This window comes from Fusarium oxysporum, chromosome I (assembly GCF_013085055.1).
Source record: "Fusarium oxysporum Fo47 chromosome I, complete sequence".
In the NCBI taxonomy this organism is placed as follows: domain Eukaryota; kingdom Fungi; phylum Ascomycota; class Sordariomycetes; order Hypocreales; family Nectriaceae; genus Fusarium; species Fusarium oxysporum.
In genome coordinates this window covers 2822699-2839658 of record NC_072840.1, presented here as the reverse complement: position 1 = coordinate 2839658, position 16960 = coordinate 2822699, and the positions used below count along the sequence as shown (strand labels likewise).

At 49.7% G+C, this 16960-nt stretch overlaps 8 protein-coding genes across 8 annotated transcripts; 4 read left to right on the top strand and 4 right to left on the bottom strand.

The window, feature by feature from the left end:
* The first annotated feature begins 14 nt into the window (after positions 1 to 14).
* Positions 15 to 1867, top strand: FOBCDRAFT_3798 (uncharacterized protein). The gene has a single exon (XM_031181788.3). It carries the CDS (start codon positions 450 to 452, stop codon positions 1674 to 1676), a length of 1227 nt encoding a protein of 408 aa, XP_031042556.2. The 5' UTR covers positions 15 to 449; the 3' UTR covers positions 1677 to 1867.
* A 362-nt stretch (positions 1868 to 2229) lies between these two features.
* FOBCDRAFT_283669 (uncharacterized protein) lies at positions 2230 to 3084 on the bottom strand (the record flags this gene model as incomplete). The annotated part of the gene is made up of 2 exons (XM_031181787.3): positions 2230 to 3039; positions 3070 to 3084. The coding sequence occupies 2 exons, from the start codon at positions 3082 to 3084 to the stop codon at positions 2323 to 2325; spliced, it is 732 nt and encodes a 243-aa protein (XP_031042555.3). The 3' UTR covers positions 2230 to 2322.
* Positions 3085 to 3353: 269 nt separating this feature from the next.
* FOBCDRAFT_255525 (uncharacterized protein) lies at positions 3354 to 4968 on the top strand (the record flags this gene model as incomplete). The annotated part of the gene is made up of 2 exons (XM_059611169.1): positions 3354 to 3367; positions 3432 to 4968. The coding sequence occupies 2 exons, from the start codon at positions 3354 to 3356 to the stop codon at positions 4927 to 4929; spliced, it is 1512 nt and encodes a 503-aa protein (XP_059463835.1). The 3' UTR covers positions 4930 to 4968.
* A 1947-nt stretch (positions 4969 to 6915) lies between these two features.
* On the top strand, positions 6916 to 9554 carry FOBCDRAFT_211450 (DHS-like NAD/FAD-binding domain-containing protein). The gene has a single exon (XM_031181785.3). It carries the CDS (start codon positions 7323 to 7325, stop codon positions 9195 to 9197), a length of 1875 nt encoding a protein of 624 aa, XP_031042553.2. The 5' UTR covers positions 6916 to 7322; the 3' UTR covers positions 9198 to 9554.
* On the bottom strand, positions 9555 to 11458 carry FOBCDRAFT_211449 (ubiquitin-2 like Rad60 SUMO-like-domain-containing protein). Its single transcript, XM_031181784.3, has 2 exons — positions 10855 to 11458; positions 9555 to 10806 (listed from the first exon to the last, which is right to left on the bottom strand). Exons 1-2 carry the CDS (start codon positions 11232 to 11234, stop codon positions 9726 to 9728), a joined length of 1461 nt encoding a protein of 486 aa, XP_031042552.2. The 5' UTR covers positions 11235 to 11458; the 3' UTR covers positions 9555 to 9725.
* Positions 11459 to 11636: 178 nt separating this feature from the next.
* On the top strand, positions 11637 to 12227 carry FOBCDRAFT_3782 (U6 snRNA-associated Sm-like protein LSm6). Its single transcript, XM_031181783.2, has 3 exons — positions 11637 to 11844; positions 11939 to 12052; positions 12103 to 12227. The coding sequence occupies exons 1-3, from the start codon at positions 11733 to 11735 to the stop codon at positions 12126 to 12128; spliced, it is 252 nt and encodes an 83-aa protein (XP_031042551.1). The 5' UTR covers positions 11637 to 11732; the 3' UTR covers positions 12129 to 12227.
* On the bottom strand, positions 12202 to 13218 carry FOBCDRAFT_267224 (S-adenosyl-L-methionine-dependent methyltransferase; the record flags this gene model as incomplete). The annotated part of the gene is made up of 4 exons (XM_031181782.3): positions 12202 to 12599; positions 12657 to 12742; positions 12791 to 12801; positions 12865 to 13218. 4 exons carry the CDS (start codon positions 13216 to 13218, stop codon positions 12202 to 12204), a joined length of 849 nt encoding a protein of 282 aa, XP_031042550.3.
* Positions 13219 to 13589: 371 nt separating this feature from the next.
* FOBCDRAFT_194925 (uncharacterized protein) lies at positions 13590 to 14515 on the bottom strand (the record flags this gene model as incomplete). The annotated part of the gene is made up of 2 exons (XM_059608805.1): positions 13590 to 14375; positions 14468 to 14515. 2 exons carry the CDS (start codon positions 14513 to 14515, stop codon positions 13590 to 13592), a joined length of 834 nt encoding a protein of 277 aa, XP_059466577.1.
* Positions 14516 to 16960: the final 2445 nt, after the last annotated feature.

Below are 16960 nucleotides of genomic sequence, written 5' to 3'. Positions count from 1 at the left end.
GCGCTACGTTGCGCTCTATTCCCCTTTGCGGACCGTTCTGGCCACTGCTGGCGTTGGCCTAGTCAGTACAGGCGCAGCGCCTCTTTTGCCCAAAAGAAACGACCACCATCTCGTCAGGTCCAATCTCATTTACACCGCAGTCCTCACCCTCATCAATTCTTGCGTTTGGCCTTGCTCGTTTTCCTTCTCAATTCAGCTGTCACCCCTTCGGCATCGGCATCCTCTTCAACTTCGACTATCAATCTGCTCATTCTTGGGCTGGACCCCTTTCTCTGCGTTCCCTTGCCTTATGTCTCTGTGTCTTTTGGTGTAGCAATTGTCTTCCTCTGTCCATTATTCCCTTCATATAATCGTGCTCGTCGTTTCATACGCATCATCTCAATTGAAAGCCAGCCAAGCGAAGCGACTCTTATGCCCGGTACACTGTATACAAAGCGACGACCACCAACATGTCTCTTCCCGTCGCAATTCAATCCGCTGTCTTCTATATTCTTGCCTGCACACCATGCGCCCAAGTTCGACATCGACAAAAGGTTCGCGAGCAGTCTCGGAGGGAGCGCGAGGAGAAGGCCAAGGTAGTAGGCGAGCAACCGGATGTATACCAACATCCCTCACCGTTTAACACAAACCCGTATTGGCAAGAGGAGATTAGCATGGGACCATCTTTACCACAAAAGAAGTCTGCTAGCAAGAATTCTAGTCAGCGTGGCCTCACAAGTCAGGGCGGAGAGAGCAGTGCATTCAGCGTATCTGAGCAGACACATCAAGGCGGGAGCCGCATCAACTTTGGCGCTAGCAATTCCGTCATTGCCGAAGACGACAATCTCTCCGACGATTGGAACCGGCGACATGGATATCAGCGAGAGGACGAGGAGCTATGGGGTCAATGGGGCGGCCAAAAGTTCAAGGACGCCATATCAAAAGCACGAGGTTCCGCCGGACGATTAATCGAGTCTACACTAGGACTCGAGAAGGAGGTGACAGAACAGCAACGGCACGACTTTTACTTTCCGAAGAATCCTCCCATCAACGAGTACCACCCTCCTGTCGTCAGCAGCAAGATTCCTTCGCGAAACGCCCACCAATGGATGCTGCAGCCTCCGCCGCCAGCCAAGGTCATGGAAGGCAAGGTGCCTGTTAGCCGGGCTGGAAGCTCAGGGAGCAAATCGAGCGGCAGGACATTGGTTGGAGACGATATGCAACTTGGCCGACTTGTTCACGAGAAGCTTGTCATGGAGAAGCTGAAGAAGGAAAACAGCAATCCTACCGAAACCGAACTCATCGAATCCCTCTTCCTCAACCGCACTAGCCAGTCTCTCTCTGTCCACCGAACTCGAAGCCTTTCATTCGATACATCAGACGACTCGCTCGATAGTGGCTTCGCCAAGCGAAAGACACGCCTGCGACCGGTTGCTGCACCGCCAGGATACGATTCTTCTGATGATTCAGATTCTGACACGCCCATTCCATTCTCGCAAAGTGCCATGAACCTGGGAACCCGCCGAACACCCTCGAGTGCGGGACATGCCGCGCAACGACCAAAGCTTGAGACCATCATGAGCACAAGGTCGGCCACTGCCACCCGAATGTCCTCGAAGCGATCCAAGCGACAAAAGTCCACTCGATCGAAGAGACTTTCAGGTGCTGCCTCCCCTGTTGGTGACGACACTGACTGAGTCGGATTCGCGTGTAACAAACGCTCAAGCCACAGCGCATAAGATACGGCAACCCCCACGTCCTCATTACCTCTACGAGACCGTTTCACCCTGCCACCTAACTCATTGCGGTCTTGTCTCTTCCCTGTTTCACATGTCTTGATCTCTTTTAGCATCGTTATCTTCACCGCCTTCTCTAGTACATTGTTTCAGCTTGGGTTTCTCTTGTTTATAAGCATTTATATGGGACCGGTTTTGGTTTAGCATTGGGCGGCATAGCACTTGGGCGTTGGAGCAGGTTACATGATTTATCTTTTCTTTGTCTTGGTTTTTGAAGCACCAAAAGGCCGGCGATGCGTGCTTTCAAACTGTCGAATGACGTATAAATAACACTGTGGCTTCACTACGCAGCCTTAAAAGCAGAAGTCCTCAGCAAGACACCAGCTGAGATCGAAAAATAGCAAAATTGGTTTAAAAAAAAAAAAAAAAAAACCTCCTCCCTTGTCTGTGAACTGTGACCTAGTGTAGGCTGAACCGATTTGACCATTTCGTGTGATTGAACGATTATGCACAACGGTATACTATTGGGTATCATGCCGTCATCTCTTTCCATCTCCCGAACGCCGGCTATGCTGTATTTTTTTCATGTTTCTTTCGCCTCCCGATCTCATAGGTGCATGCCTCCTTCATCATCGTCTGTGCCTAGGTCTCGCATTCGCTCCTCTAGTGCCCTGCGAAGCTGCTCATCGCTCAAACTTCCACCTTCTGGTCGACCGGCCTGACGATCCACCTGTACCTCGCCGTTTCGAATTGTCCCCGTTTGAAAAGTCCCATCGTTCCATGCATTGTGTCGATTCTCGTTGTCCGATGCCGCGGTGCTAGCTTGAGTATCTCCATTGACAGCAGCCGCGTCTTCATCGTTCTTACTTGTTGTCTCATCCCGGTTCTGGAATTCCGTCCAGCTGAGTCCACGCTCTTCCACCTCTGCACGGATCAGAGCTATGCGCTCAGCCATACGGTCAATGACTTGTTCGTTCTCGCGAATAGCATCGATGCAGTCCTGGTCGGGCCCCGAAGCTTCACCGGACGGTGTGGTCTCTGTACCCTCTGCAAATGGCTTGAGTTGGTCGTTGGAGTACTGTAGATGGGCGATCGAGTTGCGGATTTCAAGGACTTTGAGGTGCAACATGCCCACCGAGAGGTCCTTGAGGGCGGCGGCGAACCGCGCGGGGGCGATGGGTGTGGTGTCGGCGGACGTGGACGTGGAAGGCATGATCAAATATGACGAGAACCGTGTGAAGAGGTGTAGTTGGAGATATGACATGTAATAGGGAGCTTCGAGAAGACCGCGGGGCAGTTGAATGCAATGGTGGGGTCCAGGCTGCTAGACGTCCTGCGTAGTGGCGGTACGTACCTCATTCCTTGACATGCTGTGTCCAAAATTATCGGCCTCATGCGTCGAAGATTAATTCATGCACTAAGAGGCACCACCATACCATCGACTGTTTCCCTCGCCGTGGCTGCTGTGGTTTTATTCGAGCCGGTGGCTCTCTAGGGCGCATCTTGCGCATTCAATCGTTCATTCACAATGAGTCTATTCGCCTGCCCCAATTCTTCAAGGGTGCTGCTGAGGTCTGCTCTTCAAAGAGCAGTATCAAAGGCATCAGCCTCTGCGGCCCAGCCGTTTGCGCCAACCCGATGGATTTCAAGCTGTGCGTCAAGGAATCGAAGCGGCCTTCTACCGTCGTCCACCAATTGTCGAAGTACCATTTTTAGGAACAACAATTCCTCATACGAGACCCGACGAACGATATTCTTCGATAAGACGATCCGAAATTATGAGGACTTGCCGAGAGACTACCGAGACCAGGTCGGTCTTCGATTCAGAAGCAAGGACTTAACCGATGCAGAGGTTGTGGAAGCGTTCGGAAAGGGCATCAATCCAAAGAGAGCGAATCAACTGCTGCGGATCCTCCACGGACGTCGGGTTGCTGGCACTCTCGACGATCCAGCCTTTGCGGTCTATACATCTTCATACACCAAGAGTCAGATTGCTAAGGGTCTCGAGTACCTACGAAAGTCAGTGAAGGTTGATGAAGTGCTGAACGCGGGCCTCCGAGCTGAGGATGAGCTTGCGCAACTTGAAGCGGAGAAGGAAGCAGCAAAGAAGCCGAAGCAAGCTTCCAAGAAGAACAAGAACGAGGCCGAAACCAAACCCGAAGAACAACCCGCTCCAGTTTATAAACCAGACCCCGTCTATGGCCATAGCAAACTTGACGAACTCCGAGCTCAGAATGTCGCTAAGCGGAAGGCGAAGGAAGCCCTCGAGGCAGAAGCACGAAAGGCGGCCGAGGCGAAAGGGGAAGTAAACTCTGGCACTCTGGCTAATCTCGACCACAAGGCGGAGAGACAGATTGCTAACCCCAAGATTGCTGAATACTATAAGAAGGCGCAGTCTGATCTGGAAGCTCCTGTAGAACTCAAGACCTGGGAGCGGGTTCTTCCCTCTGCTACTCTCGTCGCTCTCGTCATTGGCTTCCTAGCTGCTGTAAGCACTGTTTATGAAGAGCCTGCTCCCCGGTACCGTGTCTTCCCCGATATCTCTACTGCTCATGCGACGCTGGGAGCCATTGTTGCTGTCAATGTGCTTGTCTGGGCAGCATGGAAGGCCCCTCCTCTGTGGAGGTTACTCAACCGCTACATGATCATCGCTGTCGGTGCTGTCAAGCCTGTTTCCATGTTCACTGCACCCTTCTCTCACCAGTATTTTAGCCACTTGCTCATGAACATGGTTCCCCTCTTTCTTGTTGGATCCGCACTACATGAGGATATTGGCCGAGCCAATTTACTGACCCTCTATGTGGGCTGCGGTGCGGTTGGCTTTGTGGGCAGTGTGGCTACATATGCTATGCGAGGTATGTTAGGCGTTACCACTCTGGGCGCCTCAGCAGCAACGCTGGGTGTTTGCGCCGCATACTTCTGGGAGCATCGCCTTGATGGCTACAGATTCTTTGGGCTACCTCAGGACGGTGTGCCGGGCATCATTTTCCTGGCGCTCATATGCGTGCCTCAACTTGCTGCCTTTGGTAAGACGGTCAAGCTGAAGATTGACATCGCATCGCACTTGTGCGGTATTTTGAGCGGTATTTTCGGCATGGAGCTGATTAACCGAACAAGAAGTGAACGGGAGAAAAAGACGATCGATGTGGCTGGTACTCCCGTCCGAGCTGCACGATTGCCTCGACCTGATGAGTCGGTTGAAGGATCTAACTAGACGAGATGAATTGTACATTAATATACTATATTATTTTTGCTTATTTGACACTGGAGTGAATCTCTGCTTATAAGATTTGGCATTGATGTGGAATGCCTTGTTGTGTCACTTCGTGATCTAAGATACCTACTATAGTAGGTCGTTGATTTATACGCGCTAAGTTAAAACAAGGATATGGCGCTTATCGCGCCTGGTAATTCTGCACGGAAACGTGCCATCCCCACTTGTGGAAGTTAGTGGTGTTCAAGGTTCAGGGCCCAAGCCAAGTGGACTGTCTCTCTAGCAACCGACGAAGGATTGAATTGTCCAGGGGAGGCAATAAAACTCAGGACCTCAATCCTAAATGACAAAAGGATTTAGGTAAGGTTGCCTAAGTTTGGGGGCCTATTTAATCAATTTATTTTGGCATCTTCTGTTGTGATTTGATTGGAGTGCGTTGGAAGCACCAATGCCCTAGAACAAATACATTTACTGTTTGCTTTCGCTGCTTGTATTGGATGCATGCTGCCCTCCATTTGGTCAGCTACACACGATTTAGGCAAACTGGGTTACCTGATGACAGTCATAACGAAGCCATTTATTATACACACTCTCCCCCCCAGCTTAGGCACAGAAGAATTAATCCTTTATAAATGAACCACGAGGTACAAGATATCCGACGTGTTTATGACTGGCTTATACGGAGAGTGTACAGTATATTTCGTTGGATAGCATAACACCATGACCGAAAACCCCAGGAACTAACCTGAGGCATTATGATGGAGAAACACATAGATTTTGCCTTCATACACTTACAGTCAGAGACATTAGTGAATACAGCAGTCGAAACAGCTTCGTCATAAAGTCGCTATTTGCGTCACAAATAGTCGGACTTGCACATGGCGGTCGATTTCGACATGAGTGGCAGGCAGTGGCGCAAATTACATGCATAAAGAGAAACACTTTAGCCGATTTCGGAGATCACTCTAAAACTGAAACAATTGAACTCGCGTAGGAGTTAAAGAGGTATATGTATAAGGAGTACAGAGAAGCAGTGCCAGCAAATTCATGGTCAGTGCTATGATGTGTTGGATGCCAGCTGGAGCGAGAAATTGAGTGACCCAATGGCGAGTTGGAGCTGCTCATTGGGTATTATTTAGCTCCCACACTCATTGCATGCAGTCCAAAATAAGCTAAAGTGAATCATCATACCAGCCCCTCGGTAAGAGCAATGTCAGGATAGGGGTGTTGTGTGGACTCGGTCTGTCAGACTCAATAAATACAGATAATACCTCAGTATTTGAAAATGTTTCCTGACCGTAGAAACCCGGAACTCTCGAGGTATAAACCAACATTCGTTTCTCGGCAATTATCCATTGGCTCTAACACACTGCCTTTCATGCAGGTTGCGTGTGCCTGCAGAATACTCCAGCCTATCACGACCCACACACCACCTGGCACCTTCAAGGGTCAGCGTTGAATGGCAACAGACAAGACAGGGCAGGGCATAAGATCACAGCCTGAGCTGATGTCACCGCTCTTCAAACCCATGAACATAATTGCTCTTGACTGTTCAGTAGAAGAAACAACATTAACAAACCAACCCCGAACACACCACAAGTTCTTATATACTTGGCCCACCTTGAGGTTAATAAAGGTCGACTTCTTCAAAGTTTCTCTTGACTCCATTTATCGATCAAAAACCGGGATCACCTGCCACGCTCCGTCTGTCATCCAATCTGGCTGTGCGGGTACGCACTTTTCCCATGCTTCTGATATTAGTACAGTATTAGTGGTGGCTGTGGCTTAAGCACTAGTCGAGGGCCCTGGCTTAGAAACAGTACGGGAGTAGGTGCAGTACTTTGTGTTGTGCTGCTCCTCCTGCATCTGTAGCAGAAACTAAGAGACAAGGGCATTGCAGACGCTGCTACACGCTAAGTCGGTACTCCCTTCCCCCCCGAAACCCGCTTTCTGGGTCTGAGGTGCATTCTGCAACTACAACTCTTCCGTCATTTCCCCCGGTTTAGGCTTTGATTTGCTTTGCCTTGTTCTGTTTTGCCTCTTTCAACTCAAACCTAGGTACTCAAATCACACTCAACATTGAACATTTTCTCTCGCTTTTGCTCTTTCCCTGGTTCGCTTGTGTTTTGCTACCTGGACCAGCTGCGTTTCTTTTCTTCCAGAAACTGAGTATCGACTGCTTGGACTTACATCTGCACCTTCCCTGCGCTCTTTCATCCCGACTCGACTACAAAGACAAGCAACCGGCTACTTCTCTTTCTATCTTTGCGCGATGAGGTAGAATTGGAGCAAGCACACGCCTTTCCCGCCCTTCCTTCCGGAAAACTCCACCCTTCCTCTGGAGGTGCTCCTCGACTCTTACCGCACGATAGATACTCAACAAGAGGAGCAAAATGAGTCCCTCGAGCCCTCTATCTTTCGTCCCTGACGGAGAAACTTCAACACTCTCGTCGCCACTCTCCAATCTCTCCAGAACACCATCATTGCCTTCGTCACCTGACATGCCCGACCCCACGAAGCGCTATCCATCTCCATCAACAACTGCATCGGGCCCGCACTCTCCAGATAAGACGTGTGACCTTCCATCCGAAGATGAAATTGTCGCCAAACCACTCGATGATTCCACTTCAGGTCCCCCGCCAGCCAAAAAGCGTCGTATATCTCCCCCGAAAGAACGTACCACCGAGTACCTAGATCTGATGAAGCCCGAAGATGAACTCACTGCAGAAGATCGTGGCCAGTTGAAAAGGCTCATTGATACATTGCGCAAGAAAAAGAAGATTGTTGTCATTGCTGGTGCTGGAATTTCGGTTTCAGCAGGAATTCCCGACTTCCGCTCATCCACTGGCTTATTTGCGACCGTCAAAACCCAGCATAACCTCAAGGGCTCTGGTAAACATCTGTTTGATGCTTCAGTTTACAAACACGATTCCACAACTCAATCTTTCCATGCAATGGTCAGAGAAATGGCCACAATGACGAAAGCTGCTAAACCTACACCATTTCACGAACTATTAGCATCCCTGGCTCAAGAAGGCCGCTTATTACGCCTTTATTCGCAAAATATCGACTGCCTTGACACCCAGCTAAAGCCTCTGGCCACTGAGGTTCCCCTTAACCCCAAAGGCCCCTGGCCTGTTACAATCCAGCTGCACGGCGGTCTCCAGAAAATGGTCTGCACCAAATGCAACAATATCCGGGAATTCAACGGCGAGGTTTTTGACGGCCCAGAGGCCCCACTTTGTCCAACATGTAAAGATCTCGACGAAGTTCGGACCGCCCATGCTGGGAAGCGAAGCCATGGCATCGGCAGACTACGACCACGATTTGTGCTCTACAATGAGTACAACCCAGACGAGGACGCCATCGGAAATGTTTCAAGCGCTGATCTTAAGGCCCGCCCTGATGCTGTATTGGTAGTGGGAACGACACTCAAGGTTCCTGGAACTCGCAGACTAGTGAGGGAGATGTGCCAAGTCACACGAGGACGAAAGAATGGTACGGCTATTTGGATCAACGTGGACGACGAACCCAAAGGCGTCGATCTGAAAAATTGCTGGGATATTGTAGTACGGTCAAAGTGCGATGACGTGGCTCGATCTGCGGCACTTCCTCCCTGGAATGTCACCATTGGGCAGGATTATGAGGTGTCCGAGGAAGACTTCTCCAAGAGCCAAGAGGATCGTAAACACTTCAATTTCTTTGTTGAAATTCCGGTCAATTCTGTCTCCACACACTCTCATACTGAAGGCCAGGGCGCAGCCAAATCGAAGCAGGTCAAGCAGGTGCAGGGCATACCAACACCTCATGCAAGCCCCAAGATATCAGCGATCAAAAACCCGGCGAAGACGATGCAGACCACGATATCTTTCGATGGCAAGGTTACGACAGACCAGCCTTCACAACTCTCCAAACGCGGGTCCTCTAAACAAAGCGGGCGCAAGAGAAAGGCCCCAGGTGGACATAAGGAGGCGCAACTTAAAAGTTTCAAGGCAACTAAAAATATTATCGGCCAAGAGAAGGCCGGCGGATCTGCATCAGCTACTCAGACGAAGCGGAACGTAACTGGCAGAGGGAAAAATCGCCATCCTCTGCCCTCTCAACGTCCCACGAATGCGCCGCATAAAGAGACGTTGACTAACACCAAGGATCTAGACGAGAAGGTCCGTCAACGGGAAACAGGTTATCCTTCAACTCCAACCACAAAAATGAATGGTACCATTTCTCCACGATCGTACCCTAACAATACGCGACATCTGATCGATTAAGAGCAGAATCAGCACGATAGTATTTAGAGGGAACAGAAAACCTACAGATAGCCCATGTTATTATCTGTATTCTTTAGCATTCATGGAGTATGGGGTTGGCTGATACCAGATACTACATATCAAGCTGCGGTCTCTGGGACCGACAACACAGGCAGCGAATGATGTATACTACTATCCAGGGGCAGACTTGTATTATTTGGGACCAAGGTTTTGTTAACGCCGAGGCAGCGGGTGCCCGGTTCGGCTTGGTTGAATAGAGGCGTTATAGGGAAGAGCCTTGCAGCTGGACAGCCAAGGTCAATTACATAGAGGCGGCAAGAGATGCGCCAGATTCAAATATTAATCTGATTATTGAAGCGTAACAAATGAATAACGAAAGAGCAACGTCAATTGCGTGGTGAAATCGTCATAGCTAAGTCTCAAAAGGGGTTTCCCTGGGTATCATGTCATATCCTTCAGCGCCGTCGTCCACCTCCACCTGCAACAACCTATCATGCCAAAAAATATCGTGCTACGACTGAGCTCGCTTTAATCAATATGCACTTCGATTGTGTCTTGAGCCTCGATCTCGGCATCCTTCATCTCCACGTGCTCCTCGAGCCGCTCGCCATCCCACCAAAGAGATACCTGCTTGTCTGAGCCAACATTACGCTGTTGACGGAAGTAGGAGATGAGCGTTTCCACAGTCGTCTCAGGGAGGATCTTGCAAGCCAGCGGTTCAACATCCCGTCCTTTGAGCATGATCACGAACCTGATTCTCTCGGCCGGCTTCTCCTCTTCCTCGTCAGAAAGTTCACCAGCGTCGCGCTTCCGCTGGAGTTCCTGCTCCTGCTCCATCTTCTGAAAGAGTTCTGGATTCCAGGCTTGCACGTTCATCGAAGTCATGTTCTCTCTGAAGCCTGCGGAACCTTGGCTGTCGCTCACAGCACGTCCATTGCCGATTGGGCGAATGCCCAGGCCAATTAGGGTGGAAGTGTTGTATACTTTTTTGTTGTTCCAGGTGAGAGTCACATCGTCTGCTTGTATGGAAACGCCTTTATTCATTTGGTGCTTGACCCACGCATCTCGAACTATGCGAAGGGGTTTGTTAAATGAAAACCTCACTTGCAGGGGTACAGTATGAGGAATCGTGCTGGTGATAAAAATGTTAAAGGCCTCCTTGGACTGCTCCTCAGACTTGTTAGCTTGAAGAGCCTGTTGGCGGGCGCGCTTCTCTTCGGCTTTGCGAATGTACTCTGCGAACTCATCCTCCTCCACTGGTGGTGGGCTTGGTTCCTTAGAAGGCTTCAAGGTCCGCTCCGCAAGTTCGATACTGCTACTTCTCGGCCTCGATGACAAGTCAGTCTTGGGCTTGGGAGGTTCTGAGTCGGATTCCGAATCCGAGTCAATCGTTATAGGATCTGTACTTGGTTTGGCCTGTGGTTTGAATCCTTCTGTCTTCAGGTTTCGACTTGGAGTAGGGGGGTTACGAATCGGCCCCAATCTCCGAGTTGGCGATGCATCTGGGAAAGGGTCTTCGTCTATGTCGAGTTGCGAACTAAGTGTAGGCTTCTGGGCCGAGCTTGAGTCAAGCCTTGACCGTTTTGACGAAGGAGGAGTGACAAGTTCACTAAAGGAATCAGAACACGATGTTAGGCGATCTGGTTAGCAAGCATACCTAGTACGATCCGCTCCGTCTTGTGTCAGTGGCTGATCGGTAACAGGAGTCCCCTCTGCCCGTCCAGGCAAGGAAGGTAGGCCGTCGCTGACCTTGGGGCCAGGGTCCTTGTTGGTGAGCCCATCACTATCTGGGGAGTCTTCTCGCGGTCGTTTCTCCCCAATGGCCTCAAGTCGTTTGCGCTCAGCTTCCTGCTCAGCTTCTCTATGTCTCCTCCAACGCCTTTGCTGATCAGCTGCCATGATAGGCGCCATCTCCTTTGAGCGGCGGAACAGAGAAAGGCCATCGTCGTCGCTGTCCTTGGAATCCTCGGACTCTGTTGGTTTTGGTTTTGGCGCGGCCTTGCGCAGCGCGGTGGGTTTAAAGGGGAGTTTCTTCATATTGGCGAAGAACCTCTGATTAGCTTGCACGAAATTTTGATGATAGCAAAGCGTCAGTTGTTCGCTCAGTTTTGTAGAGTAGTAAAGCGACAGGCGCGCACAAAGCGATACAGGACAATCCGTTGGGTCTAAAAGTAATCAAGAACAATGAAGCTGGGGGTTGGACAGGTCTTTCATTGAAAGGCTCGAACCGCACTTTACACTTTACGCGCCTGGAGGTGGTGGGATGGAGGTTGCCTGGGCAGGAAATAGAGACCTGGCCCGCTAAAAATACACCCGCTACGTGCCGCTGTAACGGGACGTTAGGCGACTTCACAGCAGGCGTGATGCCCCACAGTGCGAAAAGACTCCAGCCTTAACAGCACGGCAAGGCATCAATCTTTCAGGCTAGACCCAAACAACTCCACAAGCTCTATCCAAGATCCATTATCATAAACCACCAACGACACCCTGAACCTCTCAAACCGCCAACCTCCAAACACCACCCCAGTCTTCACGATGGAGAACGGCGCTATCTCTCAGGGTGAGGGAAAAGACCCTTCAAGCTTCCTCAGTGACATCATCGGCAACCCTGTTACTGTCAAGCTCAACTCTGGCGTTGTCTACAAGGGTGAGTCTTGACCTCTTCGCTCATCGATTTGACGATGCAGCTGAGCGCCTCATATGCGACGATACAGCGGATAGGATGGAGCTAATACTTATAGGCGAACTTCAATCTGTGGATGGCTACATGAACATTGCCCTGGAAAAGACAGCCGAGTATGTCAATGGCCAGAAGCGTAGGGAATACGGTGACGCCTTTGTGAGAGGAAACAATGGTGAGTGTCGCTTTGTTATGGGGAGATATCTTGCTAATCGAAGTTGAAAGTCATGTATATTTCAGCAGACTCATGATTGTTCATGAACAATGAGAAACGGCTCGGTCTCGACATGTAGATTTATGATGAAACTAATCTCTACATCCTCTTCACTCTGGGCCATCCAAACGTGACGTCCAGACAAAGAAAGTGCACCCATGAAGCTCAACCTCACCGTTCTCATTGAACGTGGCATCGCCCTCCTTGATGATCTTGTCGAACTTCTCTCTAAACAGTCGACGCTCCTCCCCTTGCCGAAGCTTATTCCAGCTAAGTGTATCGAATCTGTCCCACAAAGCATCAGGGGTCAACCAAATCGACCATGTGATTTTTTCGGTCTCGATGGGCGTGGAGAAGAATGGCTTCTCAGCCTCGGCTTGACGTTCGAGGACTTTCTTCCACAGCAAGTGTCGGAAACGAGGCTCATTGTCCGCCTTTTCGTTGAAGTTGAGCTCGCTGAGCTCCTGCTCCCACTTTGTAGAGGCTGGCCAGCTCTCGGGGCGATTATCTTGAGGCTATAGTCAGTCACTCTGGAAGCGACAAAAGGCAACTGGGACGTAATTACATTCTTCGGCATTCCAAATCAATCCCAGTTTAGCCCCAGGTTTGAGCACCCGATGTATCTCCTTGAGGGACTCCTCTCTGGCAAACCTTGGACTTGGTTAGGGCTTATTGTTAGTCCTTTGAGGAGCGACTTACCAGTGAAATGCCTTTAAATGTCAGTCTGATTTCTAGCTAACTAGTGCTCTCTCCAGACAAGGCATCTAGCTTACCTGAGCCACAATGCAGCCATCTGCCCATCCATCTCCCACGTCCTTCATTTCAGCTGCCGTACCTGGGCGAACGTCCACTTTGGAGAGTTTCTTGGCAGCAAGAGTGTTTCTCATCGAGTCCAACGGCTCTACGGCAATGATTTCGTACCCTTCCGGCCTGGCAGACAGAAGCTCAGTGAACTTGCCAGTACCAGCTGCCAGGTCTAAGATATGGCGGCCAGATTGACCCTCGAGACCGAGATGCCCCAGAAGGCTGGCAACAGCAGCAGGGGGATAGGAGGGCCGGTGTGCGTCATAAGACAGGGCGTCATCAAAGCCTTTCGTTGCAATATCATGAATAATCTGAGATGCCATTTTGTGTCACTCTTGAACAGCTCGAGGTGTCTGGATAATCTGTCGTTGGTCTTCAAGTATCTTCAATGAGACAAGCAGCTAATTTTGAGGGAGTAAAGGAATCAATAGGTGTCGGAGATATCTTGGAAACCTTTTATACAATTACCCAATGATATTCCCCGCGTTTCTAGATCCTTGGGTACTGGTCCTCCAGAGTTCAATGATGTGATGGCACTTAGATCTGGCTACCGATGTCGTTCCAAGACCCCAGATCCCGCGGGAACGAGCCGACGGATTTACGGCGGAGCCCCGACAGATTTAAAGCAACAACTGGATAACACTTCAATGGCAATCAAAGCAATTGGGTACTTGCAAGAATTCGTGATGATTTGCTAACTGCTCGACGATTCCGATATCAATCGCCTTTTCTCTGATCTGAGGACTCTGGGGTGCCCGCTTGGCATTGCCACGCTTCCCGTCGACGGCTTTCTCACGCGTGGCAAGGCATTCAGCTGCTCTATACTGAAGATGGTGTCTGATTCTGAGTGTCCTTTCCCCTTGTCGAAAGCTTCTGTCTGGCTTATGGTAGATCCCGGTGGTGTTTGTTCTGGCGTGATGAAGTCGTCGTTGCAACTGCTGGATGATCTAGAACCGGTGTGGTTGCAGTTTATCTGTGAATTCCGTCGGATACTCGAGTCAACTTGGGTCTTCGTCAATGAACTAGCTGAACCGACATGTTCTTGCTGGCTCTGGATGCCCTCTGTCGAAATAATGCCATCCTGCTGAGATGTCTTTGTAGATGGTGGGTAACTTGGCGTCGTTTCGGAGTCGAGTGTGTCTGATAGACATTCTGATGACCCTATGTCTATCATTTTCCCCTTGCCCTTGGATATTCTAATGCGCCGACCAACTTGAGTTGCTACTGGTGTGAGTTGGCATGGCCCAGGCGAATTCGGCCTTGAGATCCAGATGCCCTCCACCTCGACGCCGCTCAGAATAGCACGAACACCGAAAGGAATCCCGGGAGCTCGCATGTTTTCGATGCCGCAGCGTGACATGAGGGATATTCGTGCGCGCTTCTCCTCGTCGATAATCTCAAGACGGCGTATGGCTCGGTTAGACCACCATAGTTTCACAAGCCCCATGGCGAAAACAAGAACGATGCAGCACCCAAGGACCTATGACTTGCCGTTAGTCTTTGAAACGACACTCTGCAGGTGTCCCTGAAGAATAATATGAAGTCAAATTATCCATGCATAGATATACGTACGAAAGTCATCTCTTGCCAGAGATCCCAATCAACAAAGAAGGCAGTCATGATGGGACTTGATACTATGAAGACGAACAGAGCTCCAAGGAAAGAGAGTACAGAATATGCTTCAACTTTACAAAAACATTCGGACGATTTGGATGTTTGAAAGGCTCCAAAATTGTAACATGACAATCCAGGTTCCAAAAATGAGAGTGAACGGGTGATGCGTGGGCAAGGAAGCAACAAGAAAGCCAAGCTCTAAACGAGCCTCGTGAGTGCCATCGCCGGATTAGCACGTGTCATTGTTGATCGAGACTGTTGGGAGTGCAAGTGCGATGAATGGTTTGGAAGTTACCAATATTCACTGACATCCGTAGGCAGGTGCGGATAGGCAGTGGCCAGTGTCACTCGGAGAATGAACCAGCAGCTCTGTGCCATTCGGTAAACACCTTAACTGGCACTATCTAACCCAAATGGAACACAATATGAGTGTTAAAAAGACTTTTACTGAGGGTTAGAGAACATGTCCTACTCAAAGAAGATACCAATCAATACCAGATGGGCGCGCGAGCCTGCATGAGGCGTCGAAGCTTTTCTCGAATACACATGGTCAGGCTGAGTTGGGCAGAGTAGATAGAAGAGAATCAAGGTAACCGATTGCAAGATACTGAAGGCTGTTTGTCCAGTTGTTTGGTATCGATAGGACGATGAGCCAAGGATATAGTATCAGGTGTCCAATCAGAAGTAAAACCGCAACAGACAAACCAAACACTCTATCAACCGTCGTTGGCATGCTGGTAAGCGTCACCCTAGTCTGATCTGGTCTTTGGAGCATTGAAACATGTTTCGGGTAGCTACAGACTCCAGCCAAGTTGACATAAGTTACCATATTCCACGGGAAAACGTGAGGGGAGAGACATATGTCTTCTGAAGCAGCATAATGTAGGCACTTTGAGGTTAGTCTAATAGGATGCTAAAACTTATTATCCCATACATGATTTCGTCAATGCTCTTTAAAGAGGCACTTCGTGATAGATACCTAGGTAAGCCCCGGGAAGCAAGAAAGTTTGAGACTTTAGAAGAGGATGCCAAAATAAACTCACCAAAGAGTCATACAAGTCAAGGCTAACTTGCCTAAATATTTTTATCGCTTAGGATTAAGCGCCTAAGCTTTCTGGCCTCCCTGAGGTAAGGTAAGTATGCATGCTGGGTGTTGACTGCAATGAGATGAGCTATGGTGTAGTCTCGCTTGAGTCATGGGAACAATTTTTACATTAGTATCTAACCCGTCTCTTCGAAAAGAATGCCATAACAGTAAGCTGAGAAAAAGCTTAAAGATGTTAGTCTGCCCAATTATAATTGCTCGAATCATGTTACCATCGGCGTCGGGTGCAATCAAAGCCCGGGACTTGAAATCGGCCGGGTGTTAGTGGGTCACTGGCAACACCGATTGAAGGCCGGATCGGCGTTTCGGGTCCTCTCGAGGGAGAAGCATGTTCTGAGGATCGATCCACCATTTCGGATATCCCGGACATTGGCTCTGAACCACTAGAGATTATCACCACAAGTCTGTTGTTGTCTGCATGTATGGGGAGATGGCCAATTAAAGAGAAGGTCAAAATGAGTCCTGACATCAAGACCTGACGTTAGCGAACACCAACTTGGAATCAATGAGCCCTTGAAACAGAGTCTTGGCGGGATTGGTCCTGAATCAGGGAACCATCACCAAGTCGTCATAGGGACCGGACCATTAAACCTCCAACATCTAACTTTCACCATCCCCAACAGGATCAGGCACGCTATCTTGGAACCGAAACGGAACAGGGTGCCGCAACGTTGCCAAATTCGGGACAGGTGCCGCGCCGGGTTAATTGCAGACATGATTGCCATCTCTTCTGGGAGTCTGCCTTGGTTGGTGAGGTGTCGATCAGGATGCCGTCCGTCTGCTGTAAGCCTTGATTTAGGTGATCTACTTACTGTATCGTGCCGCCAGCATCGCTATCTGAATACAGTGTGCCGTATTGGAGAGATTATCGGGGGCCCGGATCTTGCTTGTTGCGATTCCTGGTGTGTGAGCTGTTGTTGTGCCGTGCCAATAGGATCGTTGTTGGACGATGGACCCGATGACGGTAAGCGTTTAACCCTTCCAGTCTTGGCAATTGTTGGTGTCAATCAAGTCCCTGAACTCCGGGGGGGCCAACTTGGGACCTGACCCTAGTGCTGTGCTGATCTGCTGGCGATGCTCGGCTGACATGCAGTTTGTGAGATGGCTGTGTACATACGATACGCAGCAATGCCCAGCCAAGCAAAGCAGTACACGGGTGCGTATTCCAAATCAAATGGCAAGCAATGCTTAGCTGTTTAGTGCAAATAGTTGATGCTTGTTTTTGCCAGGCGGTAATTATGTTTCGAAAACACTGAATGATATTACAGACCAAATTGTAAACTAGATGCTGAGGCCCTCCTCAACCACCTCAGACTCAACATCGCCCTTACAGATTGTGGACTCTC

Excerpts from the sequence above, each read along its gene's own strand:
- FOBCDRAFT_3798 (XM_031181788.3), top strand. The coding sequence starts at position 450 with ATGTCTCTTCCCGTCGCAATTCAATCCGCTGTCTTCTATATTCTTGCC.
- FOBCDRAFT_211450 (XM_031181785.3), top strand. The coding sequence starts at position 7,323 with ATGAGTCCCTCGAGCCCTCTATCTTTCGTCCCTGACGGAGAAACTTCA.
- FOBCDRAFT_211449 (XM_031181784.3), bottom strand. The coding sequence starts at position 11,234 with ATGAAGAAACTCCCCTTTAAACCCACCGCGCTGCGCAAGGCCGCGCCA. Across the intron at positions 10,807-10,854 it reads GACGGAGCGGATCGTACTAG|TGAACTTGTCACTCCTCCTT; the intron begins GTATGCTTGCTA and ends TGATTCCTTTAG.
- FOBCDRAFT_3782 (XM_031181783.2), top strand. The coding sequence starts at position 11,733 with ATGGAGAACGGCGCTATCTCTCAGGGTGAGGGAAAAGACCCTTCAAGC. Across the intron at positions 11,845-11,938 it reads CTCTGGCGTTGTCTACAAGG|GCGAACTTCAATCTGTGGAT; the intron begins GTGAGTCTTGAC and ends TAATACTTATAG. Across the intron at positions 12,053-12,102 it reads CTTTGTGAGAGGAAACAATG|TCATGTATATTTCAGCAGAC; the intron begins GTGAGTGTCGCT and ends CGAAGTTGAAAG.